Source organism: Muntiacus reevesi, chromosome 18 (genome assembly GCF_963930625.1).
Source record: "Muntiacus reevesi chromosome 18, mMunRee1.1, whole genome shotgun sequence".
NCBI classification, from domain to species: Eukaryota; Metazoa; Chordata; class Mammalia; order Artiodactyla; family Cervidae; genus Muntiacus; species Muntiacus reevesi.
Window position 1 is genome coordinate 7,439,875 of NC_089266.1, and position 25,769 is coordinate 7,465,643.

The following is a 25,769-nucleotide window of genomic DNA, read 5'->3' on the forward strand; positions in this document are numbered from 1 at the left end:
CAGCCTGTTCAATGTCCGGCTATTCCAGGTGAAGGGACGTGAGAGCTAAGCGTGACCTCAGCCCTGCCAGGTCTGTCTTCTTAGGTAAATGTGTGTCTTTAATACTAAACACGTCTGGTCACGGCCTCAGAAGCTGAAGAGCAGCCAGCAGGGACACTGTGGACAGGAGTTCCCAGTGTGTTTCTTTTTCATGAGAAAGCTTAGAAAAGGCTCAGTCTAAATGACCAACCCAGGGTCTGGCCCCCCCTCACTGCCAGCACTCTAAAGAAAACCTGGCAGGATTCACTCTGAGCAAGACAAACGGACACCTTCCCAGATGAGAACAAGATTTTCTATCCTTATCATAGGATACCCCCCACACAAACAGCGCCACAGACACTGGCCCAAGTTGGCTGGAGGGCTGCCCACATAGTGGGCCTTGACCCGCGTTCCCAAGGCTGCAGGACACCCCAGCTGTGGCTGCAGCCCAGGTCAGTGCTGAGAGGAGGCGAGGGAGGTGCAGACCCTTAGACCCCAGGCCTGGGGCTGCCAAGGGCGCTGGGGAGCGGGATGGGGCTGAGAGGACGGTCCCCGGCGCTCTGCCCACTGCCCGTCAGGAACACTGGCTGAGTCTTCGGGGCCCATGATCCAGGACCTTGACCTAAGATCATTTGCGCTGTACCTTCAGGAGGCAGAGACGGAGGAAAGGATATCCCTAATGTGTACAGCACAGACGATGAAACTTCCAATTACAAGAAAAAGATCTGCTTCTTCAGGCTGACTGACCCAAAGCAAACCCCAGAGGGAGGAGCGTGTCTCCCCAAGCAGCTGCAAAGCCAGCGCTCAGGTCTAACAGACACAGCTGCTCCCCTCCCACCACTTCCGGCAAGCCCCTCCGCAGTCCACCGGGAAGGCAGCAGCGCCACTGAGCCCACAGAGCTTCATGCATCTCATGTTTAAGTCACTTTTATTCCTTGCTGTCTGACCTTGCTTTTGGGAATTCTATTGTTGATGCTGTAACAGAGATAAAAAAGTGACTAAGAAAAAACAAGAGTATGGAAGGAAACTGACTAAAATATAATGGCATATAAAAATTACAGGTGGGGAAATCCTGTAGGGCCTCTACACTCTTATCAGGCATCAGACAGACCCATGCTGCCAGGAAGTCAGGAAGCACATGACAAGACAGGATTTTGCAACAAGGCTCCCAAGGAGAGAGCCGGGGCCAGACGGGAAAGAGGGAGTGTAAAGAACGGGCAGAGCAGCCAGCATCTTTGCCTTTTAATAGAAGATTGTTTTCATCATTTCTGAGGATAACATATTTCTTCTAAAAATAGAGCTCTTTGCTTGTTCTGAAACTTCTTCACTTTCGCTCGGAGGTGGAGGGGAATAAGGCTGACTGTAACCCTGGGGTGACGCTGCCAATGTCTCCTCGTCTCAGACCAACTCTTGAAGGGCTCCTGGGTGCTCACAGCAAGGGCGAGTTCATTCAAATCCATGATAGTGAAGAAACACGACAAAGCATGCGAGCCCCCATCCGTGCCGGCTGTGGACCCCACGAAACCATTACTGACCGTGGCTCAGAGGAGACCAGGAGGCAGGGGCCCCTCCCCCGGGGAGGACGACACAGGACCCTGCACACGTTCACCAAAGGACAGCAGGGAGTCCTCCTAGCACACGGGGTGGGAGCGAAGTGTACAAACACACGAGACACGGGAAGGCAGGTGAGGATGGTGTACTCCTGCGCCGGGCCAACGCGGGCCTGGACCTGCTGGGCTTTCTCACAACACAGACTGAGAGCCAGACTCGCCCCCTGCCCCAGGGAAGAGCCTGGTTAGCTCCTGAATCCAAAGATGCCCTTGATGTATCCGGTGAGGCCACTCTTGGTCTTCTGCTCCAACTTGTCCTCAAGGGGTGGGAAAGCCACGTGGTTGAGGGCCAGGTCAAAGAACAAAGGTTTGCAGGGGATGGGCTGGAATCCCGGCGGGAAGTGCACCAGGCTGGCTTGCTTTGTGACAAGAGAAGGGTCCAGGCAAAAGGTCTCAAACCGTTCAACCAAGGGCTGGAAGTCAAACCAAAGCAGGAACCCAGAGTGAATCGCAGCCCATCGGCGGAACATTCAATCCCCACAAACCTCCTGTGAGGGGCGGTTATGTCCTCACTTTCTTTACAGCTGAGAGTCACTGAAATCTAGAGAGGCTGACAGTGGTGGGCTGCAGTGTGTTACAAGCCTGCCCAATGTCTGTGGCAGAGCCAGAGCTCCTAGTCAGAGCACAGGGCAGGTCCCTAACTTTGTTTGAGACCATTCACATGACACCTAACACACCTCACACAGGGGGCTTTCAGGGCCTTAGTAAAAGAAGCGGGAGGGAGGGTGTTCCCTGAGAAATGAAGGGCCCTCTGCTCTACAGATGAGCACACAATCCTGGGAGTCACGAAAGCCTCTTTATTCCTCAAAACCCACAGCCGACTTACCTTGTTGTCCTTGACTTGGGAGGAGGTTTCCGTTTGGTGGGCATCATTTGCATCTGAAAGTTTCACAGGATTCAGTGAGAACATGGGCTTAATGCAACAGACTGGAATGATACCTGTCACCCACCTGGATTCTAAACCCTGGGGGTAAAGGCAGCCCGTCTGCGGGGAGTCAGCCCTCTTCAACCCGAGACAGACAAGTTGTGCCGATAACAGACCACACACCCAGAACCAGCGTGCTCAGCCCAGCGCAGCCAGCACGGCTCCCTGGGACAGGCAGGGGGACCACACGCCAGGGCTCCTCTAGATTCTTCTACATAACCCGATGCCTCACTGGGGCAGAGGAAATGGCAGGAAAAAACTAAAATCTCACAGATGAACCGAAACAACCCCTTTCAGTCTTACGCCAGTGGCGGAGGGGGTGGGAGAGAAGAGGAGCAGCAGAGAAGGGGAGTCTGGGGACACAGGCCGCGGGGAAGAGGCATGTGGCTCACCCAGGATCGCGGCTGCCTGCAGGGAGCACTTCTCCGACCTCACTTGTGTGATGAGCTCCTGCACATCCGGCAGGTCCTGTAACAACAAGGAAAACGTGGACCCGTGAGCCGAGGCCGGGCCAGAGAGGTGCACCAAACTAACCTGAGCTAAGTAACCCCACTGGTGTTTTCAGGGATTTCAGGCAATTTGAACATTTTCCCTATTTAAAAAAAAACAATATATAGAAACTAGCCTGTTTCAAGGACAGAAATCTATGCCATGTCTTAAGTAATACTGCCTGGAAATAATAATAATGACAAAGATAACATTAACATATTTATCATACAGCAAATGCATTATGTGCCAGGCACTGCCCTAAGCAGTCCTCACAACTGTCAATTTCATCTTCATGATAATCCTGAGACAGTCTGTACCTGCATTTTACAGGTGAGAAGACAAAGCACAGAGAAGCCAAAGAACATGTCCAGTCACATCCCCAGTGGCCGCGGGGCAGGACCCAGAGCTCGGCCCCCAGCTCGAGGACCTCAGCCCCTAACCACGGCCTTTCTCTTGCCTCAGCCTCTCACTCGGCAGAATCTGGAATGATCTCGGTCAGGTCTGGATACTGCCGCATCCCTCACGCCTGTTTCCTGTTAGTTTCCCCCTAACCTAAACCCCGGCATGTTAGGGCAGATGGGCTTTCATGAAACACCTCTTACTTCTCTCTGGAGACAGACCGTCCACACTGGTTTGTCATCACATTCCAACAACACCCCACCCGATGCTGCCGCCACACTGGTCACCCCTCCCACTGCCCACACCCGCCTCCCACCTACTCCTATTTCGCTTCCTTCTTTTGTATTAGGAGGTGGGCCCTAGGCAAGTCTTTGTGGCTGCAGCAAAACCACAAGCACTCTGAAGGAAGAAACCCTCTACTGCTGAGCCCAGGGTACTCCAGGCAGACACTCCCACACTGGCTGTAATGTTGGTAACAGTAACCTTAGCCCCGCTTTTCTAAATAGTTTCTACTTATAAAATATACATGGGTCCCCTGGGCCAGTGCTTTAAGAGTCTCTGTAACCTCACAGCAGTCCATAAGCTTAAAACTCTAGTTGTCATTCAAAAATTAGTAAAATAAACCAGATCGGCACGTAAGCTTTGACATATACTCCATCACCTGGCAGTCTTGCTAAAGTAAAATACACTTTTAGACTTGGTAGGAAAAAAAAAAAATAGACTTGGTAGACCTGGGCCCTGGCCCGAGAATCTGCATTTCTAGCAAACTCCCAAATGCTGCTGCTGGAGGTCCCCATGCACTCACGTGGAGAGCCAACTGGTTCTCTACTTGGCTGCAGAGTAGAATCATTGACGGGCTTAAAAAAGCCCCAGTGCAAAAAAGTAAATAAATATAATAAAAACCCCAATTCTCATCCCACACCAATTAGAGCCAGACATCCACCTTGGAAGCAGTTCCAACAGGGAGCCGAGCCTGAGAACAGTGCTTTGGGGCAGTGCACCGAGCGGAGGCTGTCTTGGTACCCGAGTCCTCTTCAGGCCTGGAACGCTGCCATGAGTTACACCCACAGCTCCCGGGCACTCGGGCTCACCACATCCCATGGCTGACCAAGCAGGACCTGCCTGAGAAGGCATCACGGACTCACGGCCAACTGCTCAGGGCTTAGAAACAGGAGAGGCCACTGGCTTACCTTGAGACTGTTCTTGAAGGCTCCGGCGTCGGAATTCACTTCGTCTGCGTATTTCAGGACCCTGTCATATAGGACAAGGGCTTCACTCCACTTCTTCACCAGCACGTAGGACTGAGCAATGAAGAAACACCTGATGGGGAAGGAAAGAGCCACAGTATTCTTAAGCAACAATCACCTAAGATCAAGGCTTTCCTTGCTGTTTAGGCTAAATAAACTGTCAAGTCTCTTAACGTCAGGCTCACTCCCTGGGGTGGGAGATTTCACCATTCTCACTGTTCCAGTTTGCCAGGCTAACCCACAGACTCCTCCCTGAAATTGGAGCTGACAGTGTAGGTCCAAAGCTGACCCACTGTCTTTTACTCACTGCTAACTCTGCAAAACAGCTGTGATTCCCAAAAGGCACAGGGAGGAAGCTGAAGACAGGTAGGAAGGAGGGACGTTGCAAATGCTACCTACACTACCCACACATCTAGGTCATAACCATTCATCTCTGCTCATGTCTTTCAAAAACCAAAACCCAACCTTCCAGGGACATGCTCCCAAGGCTTCTAGAACCTTCCAACGGTTGAGGGGAGCCCTGCCCACCCCAGGGAAACTTACCTGTAAGCCTTGAAGACCAGAGTTTTGAGGCCTATTTCTTTCTGGAAGGCTCTGTCCTCCTCTAAGCCAGGAAGCTGGAGCAATTCCACCAGATTCTGCACAACAGATGTAACAGGAAAACTCATGAAGAGGGGGACCCACACTGAGTGTTTGACAGAAGGTTTGGAAGAACAGACGTGGGCAGACAGAGCGAGCCTGGGCTTCAGATAACGGGGACGTCTGTCATGAGTGACTTGACTGCAGCCACATCTGGCATCACCTCCACCCTCCTGACACTGAAAGCCCACGTGGCCTCTTTCTCTCTGTCACGATTCACCTTCTTCAGAGACTCCCTGGACTCTCTTGGCTGGAGGGGATCCCTCTGGTTCTGAACTCTCATGTCAGATAGCCCACTTGTGTGGCACCTATACAGACACCTTGACTGTGGGCAGGGGTCTCAAACTCCCTCACTGACGAGCTCCCAGGGAACCGAGGCAGCATGGCCTCAGGTCCCAGGACACTCAAGGCATGTGGGCGACCAGCCTGCAGAGGGAAGTGCTCCGTGAAGGAATACCGGGGGCTTATGAGTGTCTACACATCCACACGGCCTTTCCTGGGGGCTCAGTGGTAAAGAGCCCACCTGCCAATGCAGGGGACATGGGCTCGATCCTTGGGCTGGGAAGATCCCCTGGAGAAGGGAATGGCAACCCACTCCAGTATTCTGTCCATGATGGACAGAGGAGCCTGGTGAGCTATAATCCACGGGGTCACAAAAGAGTCGGACATGACTAAGAGTCTAAACAACAACAAAACACATCAATATGTCTGGATATCAGGCTCATGGATGGCTGAACTGGTATGAAAACAAGAACTTCTGTCTTTCACTGAGTCACCAACAGCTCCTGACTATCACAACCCTTTTGCCATGTCATTTTGTATGCAACCCACGCACAGGACAGGCTTTCCCAGTCCTCCGGGGTCACCTGCAGAATGATGTCATAGAGCCGGATCAGGTCCTGGGGCCGAGGGGCGCGCTTGCTGTCATCGTCCGGCTGCTGCTGCAGCAGGGCCTTCTGCAGCCCTTTAGCCATGTTCTCGTTCCGCTTGATCGCTGTTGACAGCTTGATGTAAGTCAGGTAGCTGGAATGGACCATATGTCAGCTCAGGTGATGCTCAGGGAAGCAGATGTGCTGGGAAGAGCACTGGACCACAAGCTGGGCTGCCCTGGGGAGCTGCAGGGGTGAGGGGTGACCACGGCAGGGTGCAAGACCTGGGCCTCAACCTTCAAGGGCCTTCGACTCTGGCTGCTGTTCCGTGGCGAACTTGCAGGGGACCCATATGAGACCTTATGACAAAATTTGATTTTAATTTGAATTATATCTTCTGTATCTTTCGAGAGTTACTAATTTCAGAGGACACTGCTGGTCCTTAAGACGAGAGATGGATAGCAAGCTAGTTACTGAAATAAGGACTAAATAAATAAAATAGCATTGGAAATGAGAGCACTTGTGTAGGAGTCAGGTGGAAGGCCAGAGGGGTCAGGGTGAAGAGCGGAAGTAGAATTTGTGAGAGGGCTGTAGAAGAAAGCAGTAATAAATGCTAAAAGTCAAAAATCAAGAAGTAGCAGCATACACATGCCATTTAGAGACATGGAGGTAAATACCAAAGAGTTTGTTAAAGAATTAAAACTGGCCCCTTCTTCTTCCTGCTACGCCGAGAGGCTTGTGGGAACTGAGCTCCCGACCATGGACTGAACCTGTGCCCCCTTCGCTGAGACTGCAGAGTCCGAACCATTGGGCCACCAGGGAACCCCCAACAGTGGCTGCAGTTGAGAAGCACGAGGGAAAGTCATGAGCTCTTCCTAGAGCGCTGCAGAAAAATCAGACTCTCAAAACAAATAACTGCTATTCTCCGAGTGGAACAGGAATCTAGATATATCTTTATTAAGATACCAGGGCTTTATTAAAATACAAGAACTACTGGATTCCTGACTTTAACCTACCCCAAAGCTGGCGTCTGGTCCTAACTGATCACCATCCCTATACCAGCTACATGTGGAGGCGGGAAGAGAGATCCCAGGGCAATGGGGCTTCACAATTTGTAAGTGTCCTGAGCCCCGCTGAAGCTCTCTCGGTCTTTCAAGGCTGGAGGCTGACAACTGCCTTTGCCTCTTTGTGGCCGTTAACTACCAATGCATCCCCTAACCTCCTAAAGCCTTGTTTTTCTCATGGGCTTGTTGAAACAGAAGGGAGATAGTAAGGGCTGTTCCTGCTAATACTCTGTGCATCTGAACCATAAGGCAGTCAATGTGACATCAAACCAAATTCTCTAAGAACGGAGATTAAGGCAGGGAGAGGAGTTTTTTTGGTTTTGTTTTTATTAAAATGGGGGGGGGGCGGCGGTTGGGAATGACTGAAAATATTGCCAGGTTCACTAAAAAGTTGTAAGCAGTGACTAAGACATTAAGAATTTCAAGGTCACATGGAAAGAGCACCTGAGGAGAAGTGGAATTTTATTTCTCCCAGTAAGTTTCAAAAATGTCACTGTTCCTCCTTTCTTCTGTGAAACAAAATGACCTATCTTAAAAAACTTAAACTTGACAAGGCGATTTGAAAATGCATATGAAAGAGCAAAGAGAGAAACACAGTCAAGATGTGCCTGAGAAACCTGGTGGGGGTGGACCAGACCCCAAGACCCATGATAAAGTTACAGTAAATCACTACGCTGGTGTCAGTACAGACAAATAAATCAGCAGAGCAGAAGAGAGTCCAGAAAGCGAGCACGCAAGGAGGGTGGAATGTCCGCCCACACACCAGCGGGGAAGGACAGACTGGTCATAAATCACACACTGGAACAATCCGTCACCCTCGTGGAAAAAGGTGACACGGATCCTTACCGCACTCAAAAATAAACTCTAGATGGAATTAAAGTTCAGTTGAACTTGAACTTTCATGTGGACAACGTAAAACATTCAGAACACAGAGGAGAGTCACTCTAGGAGCCTGGAGCTCCTAGAAGGGGAGCAGTGAGCTCTAGAAGAGGGGGGGTACTCAACAAGGGGGGACACAGGGAGCTTCAAAGTTACTGATTACATTCCAGTTCTTCTGTTGTACAAAAACGGGAAATTATATGGATATTAGAATAATATACATGTGCAAATTGCATATGCAAAAATGTGCAGATGCATTCACATTTTAATATGTATCAATAAATTATAATGTACATAAACACTGTGCATACTCTTTTGTTCCAATGATATATCATGCAAGGTTAAAAAGTAAAATGTCACATCTCTTACCTGTGCAGGTACTGAAGATTAGATACCTTCCCCGACTCCACATCTAGGGTATAATCTCTCTGTTTCTGCAGAAAGTGAAAAGGTAGAGATAAAATGGCTGATTATGTCCTTGGCTCTGACCACCTCATTCAATGGTGTGGACCTCAAAGTGCGCTGGGACACAGGCACAGACTCTAGTAAGTTGAGGTCCTCAAATATCAGAGAACTCCTGGGCTTTTCTGCAACGACAAGGTCACGCAGTTTCCACTGGCAAAGAAAAACCAGACTTGAACGAGAATTCAGAGTAATGGCCAGTAAGGCCTCTAGTCCACTGTGTCCAGTGTTCAGACTCAAAGCATTAAGGCAGACAGTCCACAGTCCATGGCTCCATTTTAGGACCCGTGTCTTAGACCCAAGCTCTATGCCTTGTGCTATCAGCTCTTGCCTTTGTGGTTGACTGAATAATGGCCCCTAAAGGGAGGAACCTGTGAAGATGTGACCTTACATGGTAGGAGACCTTACAGATGTGGTGAAGTTAAGGATCTCCTAATTAGCCTGGATAGAAAAATCAGGAGACTTCTCTAAGAGTCCAGACATAATAGGAGAAAGTTCATTAGAGACAGGTGGAATGGACAAAGGGAGAGAGAAATTACAAAGGGAGAATAAGCAAAGTTTTTGGCAACAGGGAAGAAAGACAAAAATGGTTCTGAAGTTTTCAGCCTAGATGCCTGAATGAATCAGTGATATTATTAGAAAAAGGGAGCACTGGAGAAATCCACCTGGAGATATGGATTTGAGACCAAAGGCTCAACAGGTAAAACATGAAGCCATGAGAAGCAGGACAGAGGGAAAAGTTTCTCAACCTGGTGGAGCCCAGAGGCTTCTGTTGTTGGTCAGCCAATTGTCACATCTAAACACAACGGCAGCTGAGAGTCCCTGCTCTGGGAATACGACACACAGACCAAAGAGGACCTCGGCTCAGAGCAAGAGCTGGGGGCTCAGCTGAGAGTCCTACCTGATCTGACTTGAGCTCTTCCCGCACGGCCTGGATGGCGTCCCGACACTCACTGAGCATGGATTCAAACAGACGCTCCTTGGTTTCTTCACTCTCAGCCTAAACAAAGGCAGAAGGTGGTGAAAGAGTTTCTTTTTGAGTAAGTCATGGTATTCTGATGGGAGGAGGGCATGATAGTGCTTTGATTCCTCCCATTAGACACGAATACACACATCCAACCAAAAAACAGCCTGGATCAGAGATCATTTCAACTGTTAATATTCTTCATCATATACAATTTCTCTTACGGTTTTATTCATTAATTTGTAAAGAAATGAGAAGTGGGTATATATAGATGTAAAGTGAACATACTGAAAAAGCATTGATACAACGGATCTAAACTGTCAACCAACAGAGGCTTTCCTCTTTCCCCCACCATAGGACCTCCCAGTTTTCCTTCAATGCCTCTACCTGTGCTCAGGACCAGCACCTGGCATCTCGGGGGAGCCTGATGGACTAGATCTGGGGCACTGCCACCTCACACTGAAGCACAGCACAAGTTTCTTTCCCTTGCAAATGTAACCCAACAGGGTTGTAGATACTGGAATTCTTCTAAGCCCCAACTAGATGAGTGACATTACTAGTCAATAACCAACCAAAGATATATGTCTCTCCTAAATGCCATATGAGGTTCTCCTGCATATAGGAGTTATTCCATACGGCTATGCTGAGAACATCTCAGGGCAGATGAAGTTGACAAGCATTTAATAACAGTCTCTGCAAAGCACAGGGTGTTGCCCCTCTGCTAGCCAACCGGGATAAGGCAAAAAGTGATTCACTAGCTGAATACCTGCCAAACCACATTATCATTCTAAAGAATCTGACTAAGCAGGTGGGAATGGACAAAAAGCAGAAAGGAGATGAACTTGTGTTACTGGCAGACCCACTCTAACATTAGAACATCAACAATCCCATGATTATATTTGACTTTCCACAGAAACTAACATCCAATCTGATCTCTTGACATTCAACTGACCTCCAGAAAAGCTCAAAAGAAAACCAAGTACTGACCACTCCTTTAAGATATAGTTGAGAGGGGCCTTCAGAAAAACCTTTTCTTCTCTTAAGAACTCTCACGTTTTCCCTAGTTTCCAGTGTGGGGAGGGGAAAAAAAAAACTTCCTTGTAAATTACCCAATATAAATCAAACATACTTTTATAAGTTACTTGACTTTCTTGTTGTTCAGTAACTTAGGAACAAATCAGGGGCATGGCTATTCTATAAATTTATAAAGGCAAACCCAGACACCATTAACACACTGCAGGCTACAGCGGGGCTGTCCACTAGAACTTTCTGTGACGGTGGTGTCCCTGCACGGTCCAGTGTAGCGTCATTAGATACAGGTGGCTGCTGAGCACCCGGAAGTTTAATCAATTTAAATAGCCATATGTGTTCAGGTGGCTACCGTACCAGAAAGCCTGGATCTGGAGAAACACCCTTCGCATGAGACACCGTTAAGGATCTCAAGTCAGTAAGACTCTCGTACTCATTTAATCAAACTAGCCAAATTTTTCAAAGTACAAATCCTGTGGAACGGGGAAGCTGCAGAGCTAACAACTGGAATAAGACATGAAAACAGATCGGGACCAGCCACACACAAACCAGAGCCGCGCCGTGAGCAGGCAAGATGAACTCCAGCACCAGCCTGGTACCGTGCAATCCAGCAAACATGCCACCAACACCCTTTGAAGACTGGTGGGGTTCAGCAGTTGGGGCAGTGAGGGTTTAAGTACAAGAAAAGAGCCAACTGGTTTTTATCAGCTACGTGGGACCTGCCTCCTTTCCTAGGGAAGGAATGGCTCAAGTAAAAAAAATGAATACGATGCAGAAACGCTGTACGTCTTTACTGCCTTTGCCTTCGCTCCCTCTGAATAAGGAAACCTCTGCATCAAGGTACTGAAGAGCAGCAAGTCTCCCCTCCGCTTCCCCTGGGAATCTCACAAAGGTCTTAAACCACAATGAAGGGAGAGGCCGATCCGGATCAGGGGCTGTCAGTCGGCTGTGCTGTTCTTACGCAGCCACACTGCACAGGGACAGAGACCGCTCATCTCTGGAGCAGAAGCTCTCACGGTTCTCCCTGGGCTGGGCAAAATGTCCACAGAGGAAGCCTGAAACACATTTTGCTACTTACACTCTTACTCTGTAAACCTATCTCGGAGGCAAAGATAATTCTGAAGAGACAGTGGAACAAGAAACACCTCTCCACGTCTATGCAGAGGGGGGCTCCCTCAGAACCCACGTGCAAATGGCTCAGGTCTGCCAGCGAACCAACGAGAACCTGCTCCTGCACACACGGGCAAACTCCCTGCAGGAGAATTTGTGGGCGGCCTGGACCTTCCTGGGTGTACCCGTGACAGGGAGAAACCCGTAGCCCAGAAGTAGCGCGCTACTCAGTCCTAATAAACAAGCTTGAGATCGATTTTTATAAAACGTCAAACACTCTCAGAAGTGCCCTTCCACACTCCAAGGCACATCTCAAGGCTGAGGAAAACCAGCTGTACGTGTCCTGAGGTGAGAACCCCGGCTCTTACAGACAGAGCTCCCGGACTGTTTTCACTTCTCTACTTGGTGTGACTGAGAGACGAGTCCAACCACATTCTCCACCACACCCGTAGGAGAACCAAGGGGATGGCAACCCAGCCTCACTCGGCAGTGAGGTCTAGGAAAAAACAGAAATTGAGTAAAGAAGGACACAAACCTCAGGTAAAAATAGATTGTTTTGTTGGGACAAATGTCCCATACCAACATGAGATGCTGATAATAGGAGAAAAACTTGGTTACAGGGTATATGACAACTCTGTATGGTCTTGGCAATTTTTCTGTAAATCTGAAACTATTTCTAAAGTTAAAAATTCATTAAAAAAAAAAAAGAAAACAGGCTTGCTCCAGAGATCCTTGAATCAATAAAAGAGTTCTCTCAATACCTACAAAAAAAATTGTTTTTTAAACAAAAAGAAGATATGATCTCCTTCCAGTCAAATATTAAAGTGTTAGTCATAACCTGAGGATAAGACTCATCAAACCTAGAGACATTTCTAACCTGCCCCCTCCCCACCCAGCCACCTGACATCCTCAAATCACCACCAAGACAATTCAGGTGTGACCAAGTACTAACAAAGCAAAATAAAAACAAATGAGAGAGGAAGACAACATTAGAGACGTGCAGACCTAAAGCTTGGCTAAAGAAAAGAAAAGAAGGCTGTGGCAGCTGGATTTTGGCAGCTGATTAAGCCTCAGCTCCAGTCTTTGCAGTTTAGTATTATCTCCTTGAATTCTTTCTTTCTTCTTGCTTTTCAGTAAACTGTTGTTTTAGTATTTAAAGGTCACAAAAACCTCTAAAAGCAACCAAGAAGTGGAGGTCTACCAGATTCCTCCAACAGAGTTCCCAGAGGGTGGGAAACACCAACAGCAGCAGGGTTAGGAAACACTGCAATGAAAAGCCCCATCTCCTGGGCAGAAAACTTGATACAATGTGGAGAACTGGCAAATCACCTGCCAAGTGCACCAAGGAGCAAGCAGTTCTTCTGGAGATTAGCCCCGAATAGCCAAAGGGTCTTTCCCATGCTTAATAACCCAGCATTCATTTCAATTCAATTCACGGATAATCAGCCACAGAGCTACACCTGAAACCTAAGGGTGTAACCAAACTTCATTTGACACCGTACTTAATTTTCTTACTGGCTTGACCTGGTATATGTGTGATACAGCATAATAGGCATGTAACTGTTTTTAAGGTTAAAACCTTAATGGGATTCCTGGGATTAATACACATTTTGTTTGCTCAACCAAATTATTTAAAGGTCTCGCATATTCAAGTGATCCTAATTCACTGTAAGATCCTTAAACACCACAATTAATTGTATTCACCTCAACCAGCACATTAACCAGGCAGTGAATAGAAGATAACACTACAGATTCTACGAACACTAAAATGATAAAAGAATATTATAAACTGTCAATAAAACCAACAATTTACATTAAATCAATACATTACTTTAAAAAATAAAATCCAAACTGACACAAGATGAAACAGGAAATCTGAATAGCCCTCCAACTCGTAAAGGAATTATATATATTTTTAAAACAAGTAAAAACAAATTATAAAAATCTTCCCACAAAGAAAACTCCAGGCCCAATAGTATCACTAGTGAATTATAACAAACATTTAAGGAGAAAACAAAAAGTTACATACTCTTTCAGAAAACAGGAGGGAACATCTCCAAACTTGTTTTACAAGGTATGTATAACCCTGACACCCACCCTAAAAAAGGCATCTGCCATTATCTGTATAAAGAAGGACTTAAAAAGAATATATTTAACAACATAAACACACACACTGAAGGAGAGGTGGGAACACAGAACTAACAGCAGTTGCAACGAGATGACTGACAATGAGTATCTTCATCTATTCAAGGCTGGAATGATGTCACTGCTTTTTCTTGCCAATATGATCAAAATGTTAGCCAATCTTGAACTTTTTTTTAGTATTTATTTATTTGGCTGCATCAGGTTTTAGTTGGGGCATGCGGGATCTCTCATTTTGGCACAGCAGTCTCTAGGTGTGCGAGCTCAGTTGCTCTGCGGGGTGTGGGATCCCAGTTCCCCGACCAAAGACTGAACTGGTATCCCCTGCAATTGCAAGGCAGACTCCCGAGCACTGTACCACTGGGGATTTCTTTGAACTGCTCTGTAAGGGGGACTATGACCTGGAGGTCCAGAAGTCAGCCCTTCACCTACACTAAAACCCGAGTTTGAGAGTAATCGTTTTAGTATGTGCACAAAGTTCAACTAGTCACCATGCGATTGAAGTGATCTTCAATTGTAAAGGCAACAGCTTCATGCGCAATTGTGAAATGTTTTTCACCTGGTCTAATTTATCCCAAACTGAATTACTTTATGAATAAAGCAAAAATACCTTCCCCATTTAGATTATTATTCTCTATTTGTAAAAAAAGCAAAGGAAAGACAAATTCAGATAAAACATGACTGTATCTTCTCCTCCCACGTGGGAAACCCCTCCCCCCAGTAACCTTCTAAAGAGGATTCTCCTCTGAAGGACTACTTTTTTCTATTAAGATTCAGCTTTTTCAGTCATGGGCCCAGGACTCTGCTTTTCTATTAAGTGAAATTAAATTTAGCTCTTCACCAAAGCCAAGTAAAACGATCCTGTTACTAACCTTCCTGATGAATCTAAGGTTATATGGAAGACTTCAAGGAACATGAACTTTGGAATCAAAAGGGCACGGTTTTAAATGCACGCACTCCCTTCTATCAGACATATGGTTATGGACAGGCGACAGTTTTCCCATCTGTAAAATGAGTATCACCCACCTTACAGGGTGGAAGAGAGAAATACGTGAGACCATTAAGTAGTGTATCCAGAAAAAAAAAAAAAAAAAGTAGTGTATCCAGGACATAGAGGAGGATCATTACCCTCCCTGCATTTCTCTGTGGTGTCTCTGTCCAAGTGACTACCAGCTAATATGTGAAGTCAGACTGTACGTTGATCTCTTATAAACACTTATATTGTATAAGTGGTAAGCATGAATAACTTTTAAAGTTACTTAGTAAATGTTAACTTGTCCTGTCCTTTACCTGATCTATGTCTGTGGCCCCATTCCTAAGGTGTCTCTATTTTATTTGTCCCCACTGACGCCCTCATTCTATCCAGAATTCCTACCCCATTGTCGCTAATGCCCGGCACAGAACTGTGGCAGTTTTCTCCTTCCAATATGTTATCACTTTAAAGAGAAAACCCATTTGCATAATCTATATGGTTATCAGCCCTAGTCAAGAAGAGAGACCTCTACTGTTAAGTGCCAATGAAATGCTCTCAGAAAAAGTTTAGTCTTTTAGATGAAAGAAAACTCAACTTTCCGGTACTGTTCTAATCTTCTGTCCTGTAAGCAAATAAAGGGGGAGGTGAGGGGCCATATGCAATACAGACAAAAGGCACAAAGAAATCCTTCAGTTGTTGAAAGCTGCCCCCAACCAAACGAGCCCCTTGGGAACAAGTCACTGAAAGGCCTGGATGCTCAACACAACCAACCAGCACAACTAGCAAAGTGTCTCACACACATATCCCTCTGGGGACAGCAGCCTGCTGTGAAGTCCAGTGAAATGCCACTGGTCCCTGATGAGGCTGGAGACACAGGGAGTAGTGTGGTCTCTTTTTCAGATGTTCTTTGCCTAATACAGAGAAGGAGCTCTAAAAAACGCCCCTATCACTGTCTACTCCATACAAACCAAGATCACCAAAATCTCTTCTCTTGGGAACTCATTTGGTTGTTCACGCCCACAATCAGGTGATAATTATGTCAGCAGGAGCATCGGGCAGTACGGCTCGGCATGAACACTGCATAAATACCACACGTAAAACAAGCTGATCGGGTTTAGCCAGGCAGTCTTTAAAGGACCCAGGGACAAGAGGTGACCCTTCAGGCCTGGAAGGAGAGGATGAGAGGTCAGAGAGACACAAGACATAACACCATGCTGCTGCACCGCCTGCTGGGCCAAATGTCACCCTGACCTGAAGCAGCCCGTCACTGCTCCCATTTTCACTGAAGAGTGTCACTGTCAATTTCTTTGGCCTCTACACAGAAAAACTCCTCAGCTTTCAAAAGAATTCTATTCAAGAGCATGCATCTTGAGAGAGTCACCCAAATCCTAAGCAGCAACAAAGTATCACACCTTAACACACAAGGACAACCTGGAGACACACGGGAGAACAGAACAGGGCCCGGCTGCGTACCTGGACGATGGCGGCCTCGTTGTCGGCCAGACCCAGTAAAAAGATCCTCACTCTGTCGATCTTCACGGGCACCGTCCTGCCCCTCCATTCCACTTCACTCATGGTGGCTGCCTGCTTGGCTCGAGTCTGAGTGATCAACGCCTAGAAAGCAGATATAAAATGTTAAAGCTTCAACTGTGGATGTGAGTGATCAAGGTGAAGTTCACTGGGAACTTCTCTCCCTGTAACTAACATATTACACATCCCTGGGCGGGGGAACTAAGATCCCACAAGACACGGCAAAAAAAAAAAAAGTGACAGAAAGTTTTCATTAAAAATACAGATATAAATATGCATATATTAATAGCAATCATCCCTGGATGAGGGGATTATGTGTTACTTCTTTTACTGGACTTTTTTCAAACTGAAGACCTTTCACAGAATGTGCACACTAGATTACCTCCAATTTTTCAGCCAGGAGACCCTCAGTGCCCCCAGACCTCAATCTCATCTGCATGAGTTCATTGATAGCTGACTGGTCCCCTGAGAAAGAGAGAGAGAGACTGAGTGGAAAATCCTCAAGGGTCTTGGTTGTTTCCTCAAGAACTCTCAGATTCAACTCCAAGCTCCTCCCCATCACCAGCACGTTTCAATGAATCCTAAGTCCTTTCACAAGGCTCTGGGTGAGCACAGATGCGGCGGGGCCAAAACTGAAGCTAGGGAACTGCCTTCTGGACGTCGAGCAGAGCTGACTCCAGTAACTGTGCTTTTTTCACCAACGCAAACCCACACCAAAGATGGATGCGGGGGAGAGGGAGGACAGTTAGAGCCGTCCCCAGGTTCCGCAGGCCGCCTGTCGCCCCCCCCGCCCCGCACAGCTCCGCTCACCGATGTTGTAGGCGCAGTAGCGGATGTTGGGCGAGATCTCCTCCACCCGCTGGTTGTACAGCACAGCCTGCTCTTCTGTGAAGGCGCTGGCCAGCTTCTCGTAGATGGTCCTGCCAGGCAAGGAACATCACGGGTCACGGCGGCCTCGCTTTAAGAAAATAAACTCACAAGGAACACAGATCAACTACCAGAATTACTGGCAAATTCTGAGGCTGAAAGAGAACAATCCACATTTCTCAAGAGAAGGCAAAAAGAAAGAAACTGCAATAACTTTCACAGAAGCAATCATTGGCTGATTTGCAGCTTGCATGTGACTATTATCAAAACTGGCCACAGCCTTTGGGCAAGAGGACATACTTGCATTTATTAAAAGCCTCAATGGCGGCTTTCCACTCTTGATGCTCGAACCGCAGCATTCCTGAGAGGTAAGCCGTGTAAGCCTGTGAGGTGACGGGAAAAGAGACACTGCTTCAATGCCCAGGAACCGGGGTACAGCCCAACCTCTACTCGCTTCAAACTCTGATATCAAGAATAGATATTCAGGTTGATTCTAAAAAAATCAAAAATTGTGTCTCACTAATAAAATGTGACCCATGGGTAATTTATGATTCATTTACTTCCCAGGAGAGAATTTCAAAATAAAGAAAATTTGCTCTCTTTATTTTACTTAACAACCCACTTCTGGGCTATACCATTAGCATCAAAAATTGAATGTAAACTTGAAATCTCTTCCATTCCTTTCCAAATACTCATTAAGAATAAAATTCTTACTTTGTGAATGTCCCAGATACAAGTCTTTCACATACACATCAAAAGAAGCAAGGGCTTTCTTAAAAGTTAGAGTTAATTCTTAAAATCCAGGAGCGCAAAAACAAAAACAAGAGCCAACTTCACCGTTTAAAAGCAAGATTAGGTTTTTTCCTCCCCTGATTACCAACATACAACGGAAGAGACTCTGTTCTGTTTAACTGTATTATTTTTAAAGTCACATCTCTAATCTCCACAATAAAGCAAAGCTGATGCTACGACACTAACCTGAGCCTCCAGCTTGGTCTTGGCATCCACACGATTGCTCTCACACAGGCGTTCCAACTCCTCGGCATGCTTCACAGCTTTGCGTAGGCGTGACAACAAGTGGAACCGTTTTCGGGGCTCAGTGTTGGCTTCCTGCTTGAGCTGCATAGCATAGCTCCAGGCTCTCTCAGCATCCATCAGAACCAGAAGCAAGTATCTAAATCAGAGACAGAACAGGCTGACTGAACAGCAAAGGCCAGGAGCACCAGACTCAAGATATCGTCTGAGGAACAATCTTCGGTCTCTCAACTTTTCCCTAGGCCCTCCTCTGCTTTCCTCCTCGGAGCTGCTCTTCTCACAGTATCAACCATGGTTCCCAAATCAGCACCTCCAGGAGGTCTCTAACCACCTACCAGGCACACCTCATGGAAAAACCTGCTACCACCTCAAACTTGGCAAACCCAGACTTGCTGTTAGTCGCTCAGTTGTGTTTGACTCTTTGTGACCCCATCGACTGTAGCCCGCCAGGTTCCTCTGTCCATGAGATTTTCCATGAGAATACTGGAGTGGGTAGCCGTTCCCTTCCCCAGGGGATCTTCCTGACATAAGGATCGAACCTACATCTCCTGCATTGCAGGCAGATTCTTTACCCCTGCGCCACCTGGAAAGTCCTTACTGAAGTATAACTGACTTAAAATTCTGCATTAGTTTCAGGTGCAGGGTATGAGGTATTACTGACTATATTCCCTATGTTGTGCATTACATCCTGATGAATCATTTATTTCATGACTGGAAGTTTTTACCTCTTAATCCCCTTCCCCTATTTTACCGACTCCTTCCTACTTCCCTGGCCTCTGGCAACCACCAACTTGTTCTCTGAGTCTGTTTTATTTGTTCAGTTGTTTTTTAGATTCCACATTGACTTGAGAATGCACGGTATTCTAACTTCACTTAACATGATACTCTCCAAGTTCATCTGTGTTGTGGCAAATGGCAAGATTTCACTCCTCTTTATGGCTGAGTTACACATATGTAAATGATCTTACTTTTAAAAGGTGAAGTTGGCATCTCTTGTTTTTGAGCTCTTGGTTTAAATACAGACATAGAGGGACGTCCCTGGTGGTACAATGGTTAAGACTTCACACTCCCAATGCAGGGGGCCCAGGTTCCATCCCTTATCAGGGAAGCAGATCCTGCATGCCGCAACTAATACCTGGTGCAGCCAAATAAGTAAGTCTGAGAAACTGACCCACAGACTATTCATACATATTGCTTGATAGGGTAATCCTGTCATGCTAACAACCATGTATACATTCAGCAATGAAATACAAAACTCTTGTAGTAATTTACACATGGCCAGATTTCACTTGAGATATACAGATTTAAGGCCACAGGACTGGAAAAGGTCAGTTTTCATTCCAATCCCTAAGAAAGGCAATCCCGAAGAATGCTCAAACTACTGCACAGTTGCACTCATCTCACATGCTAGTAAAGTAATGCTCAAAATTCTCCAAGCCAGGCTTCAACAGTATGTGAACCGTGAACTTCCAGATGTTCAAGCTGGTTTTAGAAAAGGCAGAGGACCAGAGATCAAATTGCCAACATCCGCTGGATCATCGAAGAAGCAAGAGAGTTTCAGAAAAACATCTATTTCTGCTTTATTGACTACGCCAAAGCCTTTGACTGTGTGGATCACAATAAACTATGGAAAATTCTGAAAAAGATGGGAATACCAGATCACCTGACCTGCCTCTTGAGAAATCTGTACGCAGGTCAGGAAGCAACAGTTAGAACTGAATATGGAACAACAGACTGGTTCCAAATCGGGAAAGGAGTACATCAAGGTTGTACACTGTTACCCTGCTTATTTAACTTATATGCAGAGTACATCATGAGAAATGCTGGGCTGGAGGAAGCACAAGTTGGAATCAAGATTGCTGGGAGAAATATCAATAACCTCAGATATGCAGATGACACCACTCTTATGGCAGAAAGTGAAGAACTAAAGAGCCTCTTGATGAAAGTGAAAGATGAGAGTGAAAAAGTTGGCTTAAAGCTCAACATTCAGAAAACTAAGATCATGGCATCCAGTCCCATTACATCATGGCAAATAGATGGGGAAACAGTGGAAACAGTGTCAGACTTTATTTTTGGGGGCTCCAAAATCACTGCAGATGGTGACTGCAGCCATGAAATTAAAAGACGCTTACTCCTTGGAAGGAAAGTTATGACCAACCTAGATAGCATCTTAAAAAGCAGACATCACTTTGCCAACAAAAGTCCGTCTAGTCAAGGCTATAGTTTTTCCAGTGGTCATGTACGGATGTGAGAGTTGGACTGTGAAGAAAGCTGAGTGCCGAAGGATTGATGCTTTTGAACTGTGGTGTTGGAGAAGACTCTTGAGAGTCCCTTGGACTGCAAGGAGATCCAACCAGTCCATCCTAAAGGAAATCAGTCCCGAATATTCATTGAAAAGACTGATGCTGAAGCTGAAACTTCAATACTTTGGCCACCTCATGCGAAGAGTTGACTCACTGGAAAAGACCCTGATGCTGGGAGGGATTGGGGGCAGGAGGAGAAGGGGACAACAGAGGATGAGATGGCTGGATGGCATCGTCGACTCGATGGACATGTGTTCGAGTAAACTCCGGGAGTTTGTGATGAACAGGGAGGCCTGGCGTGCTCCAGTCCATGGAGTTGCAGAGAGTCGGACACGACTGAGCAACTGAACGGAACTGAACAGACACTGAAATTTGCATTCCGGAAACCTTACCTAATAACCAATTAGGTTATTAGTCTAATCACTGACTTCCACATTTACCATTCCATCACAGTTATTTCTGAACAAGTTGCAGAGTCTCTCTGAGCCTGCTTTCTGTTTGTTTTGGTTTTTGGGCCTTGCTGTGCAGCATGTGGGATCCCTATTTCCTGACCAGGGATTGAACCTGTATCCCCTGCATTGGGAGTGCAGGGTCTTAACCACTGGACCGCCAGGGAAATCCCAGTTTCCTCATAATGGAGGAGCAGTAAAGATGCCTATTCCTCAGAGCTGCTACAAAAACCACATGAAATAACTCAAGTGTGTGGCACGACATCTGTCACACTGTAATTGTTCAATAAATGCATTAACAAGATGTACTCAGCACTGAGCAGTCAATACCTGTTATCAGTCAGAAGATCTTCAGTTACTTTTTTCCCTGTGAATTTGTGTCTGTTCCCCATCTTAAAATTGAGTGTTTTCCGAAGACGTCTTTGTCTACGTGAACAGTAGCCCCTGTAAAAAACCACAACCAAAAACCATTCAGCTAAGCTGACAGTACTTTCAACAGTAAGTTCTATAATAAGGCAAGGTCAAAAGTTTGGGATATTCTATTTATGGTTGCTATAGATACCACCACCCTCTTGCAAATGTTTACCGAATGGAAACATGCAAGGCAGTATGACTGGTATTACAGAAAACACGAAGAGACAGAGGACATGGTACCCATTCTCAAAGAACCACACTCAAGTTGGAGAGAATCATGAAGATAAAATGGCAACCAAAAAAACAAGGCAAATGGTACATTGAAAGTGACACGAGTAACCTTTCCATTCTTGTTAACCCCCTTCCCTGGCGTGGACTTATGGTGGGCTTTGAAAGAATGAGTAGGATTCTGATGGACGTGAAAGGGAAGAAGCGGCATCCTGACAGAGATTGTGATGACAAGGAAGACATGGAGAAAGGAACTACAAGCGTATCTGAAGAAAAATGAGGTGAACGAGGATATCACCAAGAAATACGATAAACATCACCTCTTATGCCAAGCCTCTCTCTCTGTGCTCATGCAGTTTTTAATTCTTACTTCTACTATAGTTTGCGAATATTATAATCATGTTCTTACATCTCTCACTAATATAAACTCCTTGAGTACAAAGATGACTTTATTTTCAAATCTCTCCCAGTGTCTTGGCACCGTGCCTAACATATATATGTGCAATAAAAGTATCTTGACTAAGCTAGTGTAAAAATACATGCAAAATTTTACCACTCTTACTCAAAACAGCATAAAATTTACAATATAAAATGATTTTAAACGGTAACTTCAACATCTCAGTCTTAAAGCTACCAAGGAACAGGTTACTAAAAAAAAAAGTATGACTGAATCTATGAACTATAGGTCTTTTTTCTAATTCATAATCATGTTTTAATTATCACTTACCCTTTTACATAAAAATCAAATGGAACACACACATTATGGCTAGAAATGTAAATTGGTAAAAATTTTCTGGCAATCCATTTATCAAGATCCTTAAAAATGTTCATTCTTCCTGCACTGACAGTCTACTTTTACACTAAAGAAATAATCAGAGGAATGATCAGAGATTCAAGGGAACAGAATTTTTAAGCCTACAAAACTGGCTACCATATAAATAACCAACTCAGGGGAACAGGTAAATTAACTATGGTATGTCTATATAGTTGATATAGATATATATCAGGTTATAACACAACTAATAAGAATCACATGTATAGAACATTTTTACAAGCATGGAGAAATACTTAATACATAATGTTCGGCAAAAGAGTAGGATACAAAGTTGTATACACAATGTGAGCAAACTTATGGGAAAAACGTGTAGGAAAAGACTAGAAGAACAAAAATACTATTTAGTAGGCACACATACACAAATATACTGATGTACTGAAAGACAGAAATATAGACTAAAATGTACACAAAGTCATTTTTATGTTATATTTTACTACCAACAAATCTAATTGAAAATCCAACATTAAAAAGATTAATAATAACTAGGAAAAAAGAAAAACCAAAATTGGAGTCCCAACAGCCATTCAACTGGGGGATAAAAGCAGATTATGGTTCACCCCTGCAATGGAATACCACCGAGCAATATGTTAGGTGAGAGAATCTGGACACGAAAGGCCATGTTCCAGAAAAAGCAAAACTACAAGGACAGGAATCAGAACAGCAAATGCCAAGAGCTGGGATATAACCCAGATTCTGTAACATGGCTATATTAAAAAAAAAAAAAAAAAAAAAGATCACCATAATTCCTTGTTATTTTCGCCTGAAGCTTCCATGTATCTGCAACATCTTAAGGCAAAATGGATAAAAAGATTAGCTCTTTTTAAGTTTGAAAATCAAGTAACTTTTTGAGGATTTGATATAAGTTAAGAATTAGACTTTCCAGGTATACTTTCTGGTAAGGCACAGTAGGGAGGGTAGTAACAAAGGCAAACCAAGTTTGAAAAAGCCAGAGATGTCTATACACCTTGCAAGCGATACTAACCTGTACCTCTGAAAGTCCCCATGCCGTAAACCGTGCTGCTGCTGGGATTCCTTTATAATCTGAAGAACTAGAATCCAGATTAAGGAAAAGCTTACAGTGCCAAGAATCCAAGTAATCCAAAACATTCATCCATATTAGTACCAGTGATCTATATTTATATCAAATCACAGCTCATTAAACATTTCTAAAATGCTTAGTACATTAACTAGTGAAATCTCTAGCGACCATTTTCAATAGCTGCCTTGTCAGAGGACAGGGCTAAGCATGTAAAAAACCTGATAGCCTGAACTTTCATTTACTACTTCAAACTAAAAAAGGAGGGCATCCTTAGTCATTGAGGATTAATGAGACCCAACAGCTTAAATATAAAGCTGCTGGATTCTACTGGTAAATGCTGACTACATTCGGGGTGGTTCCCAGTGATTTGCACCTGGGCCTAGTGTTTTTACTCATTTAAGCAGATTCAGGTTATAAATGATGAGCACTACTACTCTATTTGCGTAATCTTCTACGGCGGCCAAACCTGACTTTGCTTAACAGCTGTGATGCTGTCTGCGCCTAAGGTGAGCACATGCCACCCACAGCAGGCCACAGTTTGCATTAAAATAGCAGTTTTTCTTTTAAGAGAAAAAGCATTGACCAAATTCTCCTAAGAATTTTAAAATATTTTAAGATTCTGTCCCAAACTTTGGGAAGTCCGATGACCTTTGCCTACCATTTTAGTTTTCTTTTAAAGTTTCCTCAATGCTTCTTTATAGGTATATTTTAAAACACTGAACAATGAAAGGGCTATTTCAACAACTAAAAAGAGACCAGCATGTACAAGATCTATAGTAAAATCAGAGCATTCTAACATCCATTTGGAAGGATATCACCAGTTCAAAAAGAAAAACTTCAATCTGCTGAAAAACTTTAGTATGTTAAAAAGTCAAGCTAAACATACTATTTCAGAAATTCGCCTACGTTTTCATTTCAAAAAGCCACAAACTAATATCATAAACACTCAACTGTGATACACTCTGATGAAAACTAGAAACGGATTCCTCAACAGCTCATCTGAATGACTCTCGACAAGACAAAATGCCTACGAGACATATTAAGAGAACTACACAAGTAACCTTAACAATCTTCGATGATTTATATTCAAAATGGGCAATAAGCTTTTTCCTTGGAACAGTCAACCTTCGCCTCCACTTGCAGAGCATCAAACTGTACTTTTACTATGCACTCTCCGACGGCTGTCAGACAGAACTATCAAGCCAAAACGTCGAGACTGCAGTTTCCTTCTCCCCACTTCAGCGGCCCCAGGTGCCAAGTTCATCAGAGTGGTCAGTGTCAGCCCCACCACTAGCCCCCCAAACTGGGCAACTGCGGGGAAACTGCCGAAAACTGCCCCATTTTCTGGTGCCGCCTGAAAGAAAACGTTCCCCAGCGCGGAGGGCAGAGGAGATGCGAAGAAAAGCCAGTCGAAGAGCAGACCCTGCAACTGTTAAGTGCCCAAAAGTAGGGGCGACAAGAAGTGCAGCCCTCGGCCTCTCCTGCCCAGGATGCGCCGGACCCGCCGCCTCTCCCGCGCGCCAGATCGACACGTAGTCATTGCCGAGTTAGGCCCGACTACTGTAGGATACTCTCCAAACTCAGGCTATCCCCGAATTCTTTGTGTGCCTTCGAGCCAGCCGAAGGCCGCTCGTTTTCCTTATTTTCCTCTCCACCGGCGCTGCGTCCACCACCGCTACCGCTGCTGCCCCCGCCGCTACTGCCGCCTCCGCCGCCACCTCCGGGAACCTGCTTCTCAGCAGCCATCTTGCCCCTGCGCCGCAGAGCAGGACGGGATAGAGGAGGCGAGACGACGCGGGTGGAGAGCCCGGCCGGCTCGGACTGGCTGACGGGATAGCGGCGGACTCCGCCGCCGACGGCTCTGCCCGCAGGCAACGGCCACTTGCTGACGCCGATTCTGAATCTGCAGCGGTGGCGGGGTTACGACTGGGGGCCCTGGAGGCGCGAGGACGCTGTAGCTGTTAAGGTCTCCTGGAGGCAGCCTTTCTTGGATGGAGGGCCCTGAGATGCTCCCCCCGCCCCCACCTCCTGCATCCCTGCACGGGAGACCCCGTTGGATAAGACCTTTGCTTCCCGGAGTGTCTTCCTCTCTGGGAACCTGGGAGATGGGATTCCCACCCTAAGGAAGGAAACACCCCGCCTGGGAGGGGACAGCCTCTGTCTGCGCCGTCCTCTGGAGCCTGCCGTAATGCAGGAACTCTCAGCTGCGTGGGGATCTGTGCCCTTCTTTGGACTTTGGGGCGCGCTTGA

At 45.9% G+C, this 25,769-nt stretch overlaps 1 protein-coding gene across 1 annotated transcript; it reads right to left on the minus strand.

Annotated features, from left to right (window-relative positions):
- Positions 1–1,247: 1,247 nt before the first annotated feature.
- Positions 1,248–25,299, minus strand: SRP68 (signal recognition particle 68). The gene is made up of 16 exons (XM_065909706.1): positions 25,091–25,299; positions 23,463–23,529; positions 21,334–21,447; positions 18,195–18,390; positions 17,517–17,599; positions 17,160–17,269; positions 16,732–16,814; positions 16,293–16,433; positions 9,503–9,601; positions 8,509–8,573; positions 6,194–6,350; positions 5,232–5,326; positions 4,632–4,761; positions 2,946–3,021; positions 2,455–2,507; positions 1,248–2,041 (listed from the first exon to the last, which is right to left on the minus strand). The coding sequence occupies exons 1-16, from the start codon at positions 25,263–25,265 to the stop codon at positions 1,814–1,816; spliced, it is 1,872 nt and encodes a 623-aa protein (XP_065765778.1). The 5' UTR covers positions 25,266–25,299; the 3' UTR covers positions 1,248–1,813.
- Between the last annotated feature and the right edge of the window lie 470 nt (positions 25,300–25,769).

Excerpts from the sequence above, each read along its gene's own strand:
- SRP68 (XM_065909706.1), bottom strand. The coding sequence starts at position 25,265 with ATGGCTGCTGAGAAGCAGGTTCCCGGAGGTGGCGGCGGAGGCGGCAGT. Across the intron at positions 18,391-21,333 it reads GATCTTCTGACTGATAACAG|ATACTTGCTTCTGGTTCTGA; the intron begins GTATTGACTGCT and ends TCTCTGATTTAG. Across the intron at positions 16,434-16,731 it reads TCCTGGCTGAAAAATTGGAG|GCGTTGATCACTCAGACTCG; the intron begins GTAATCTAGTGT and ends TCTGCTTTCTAG.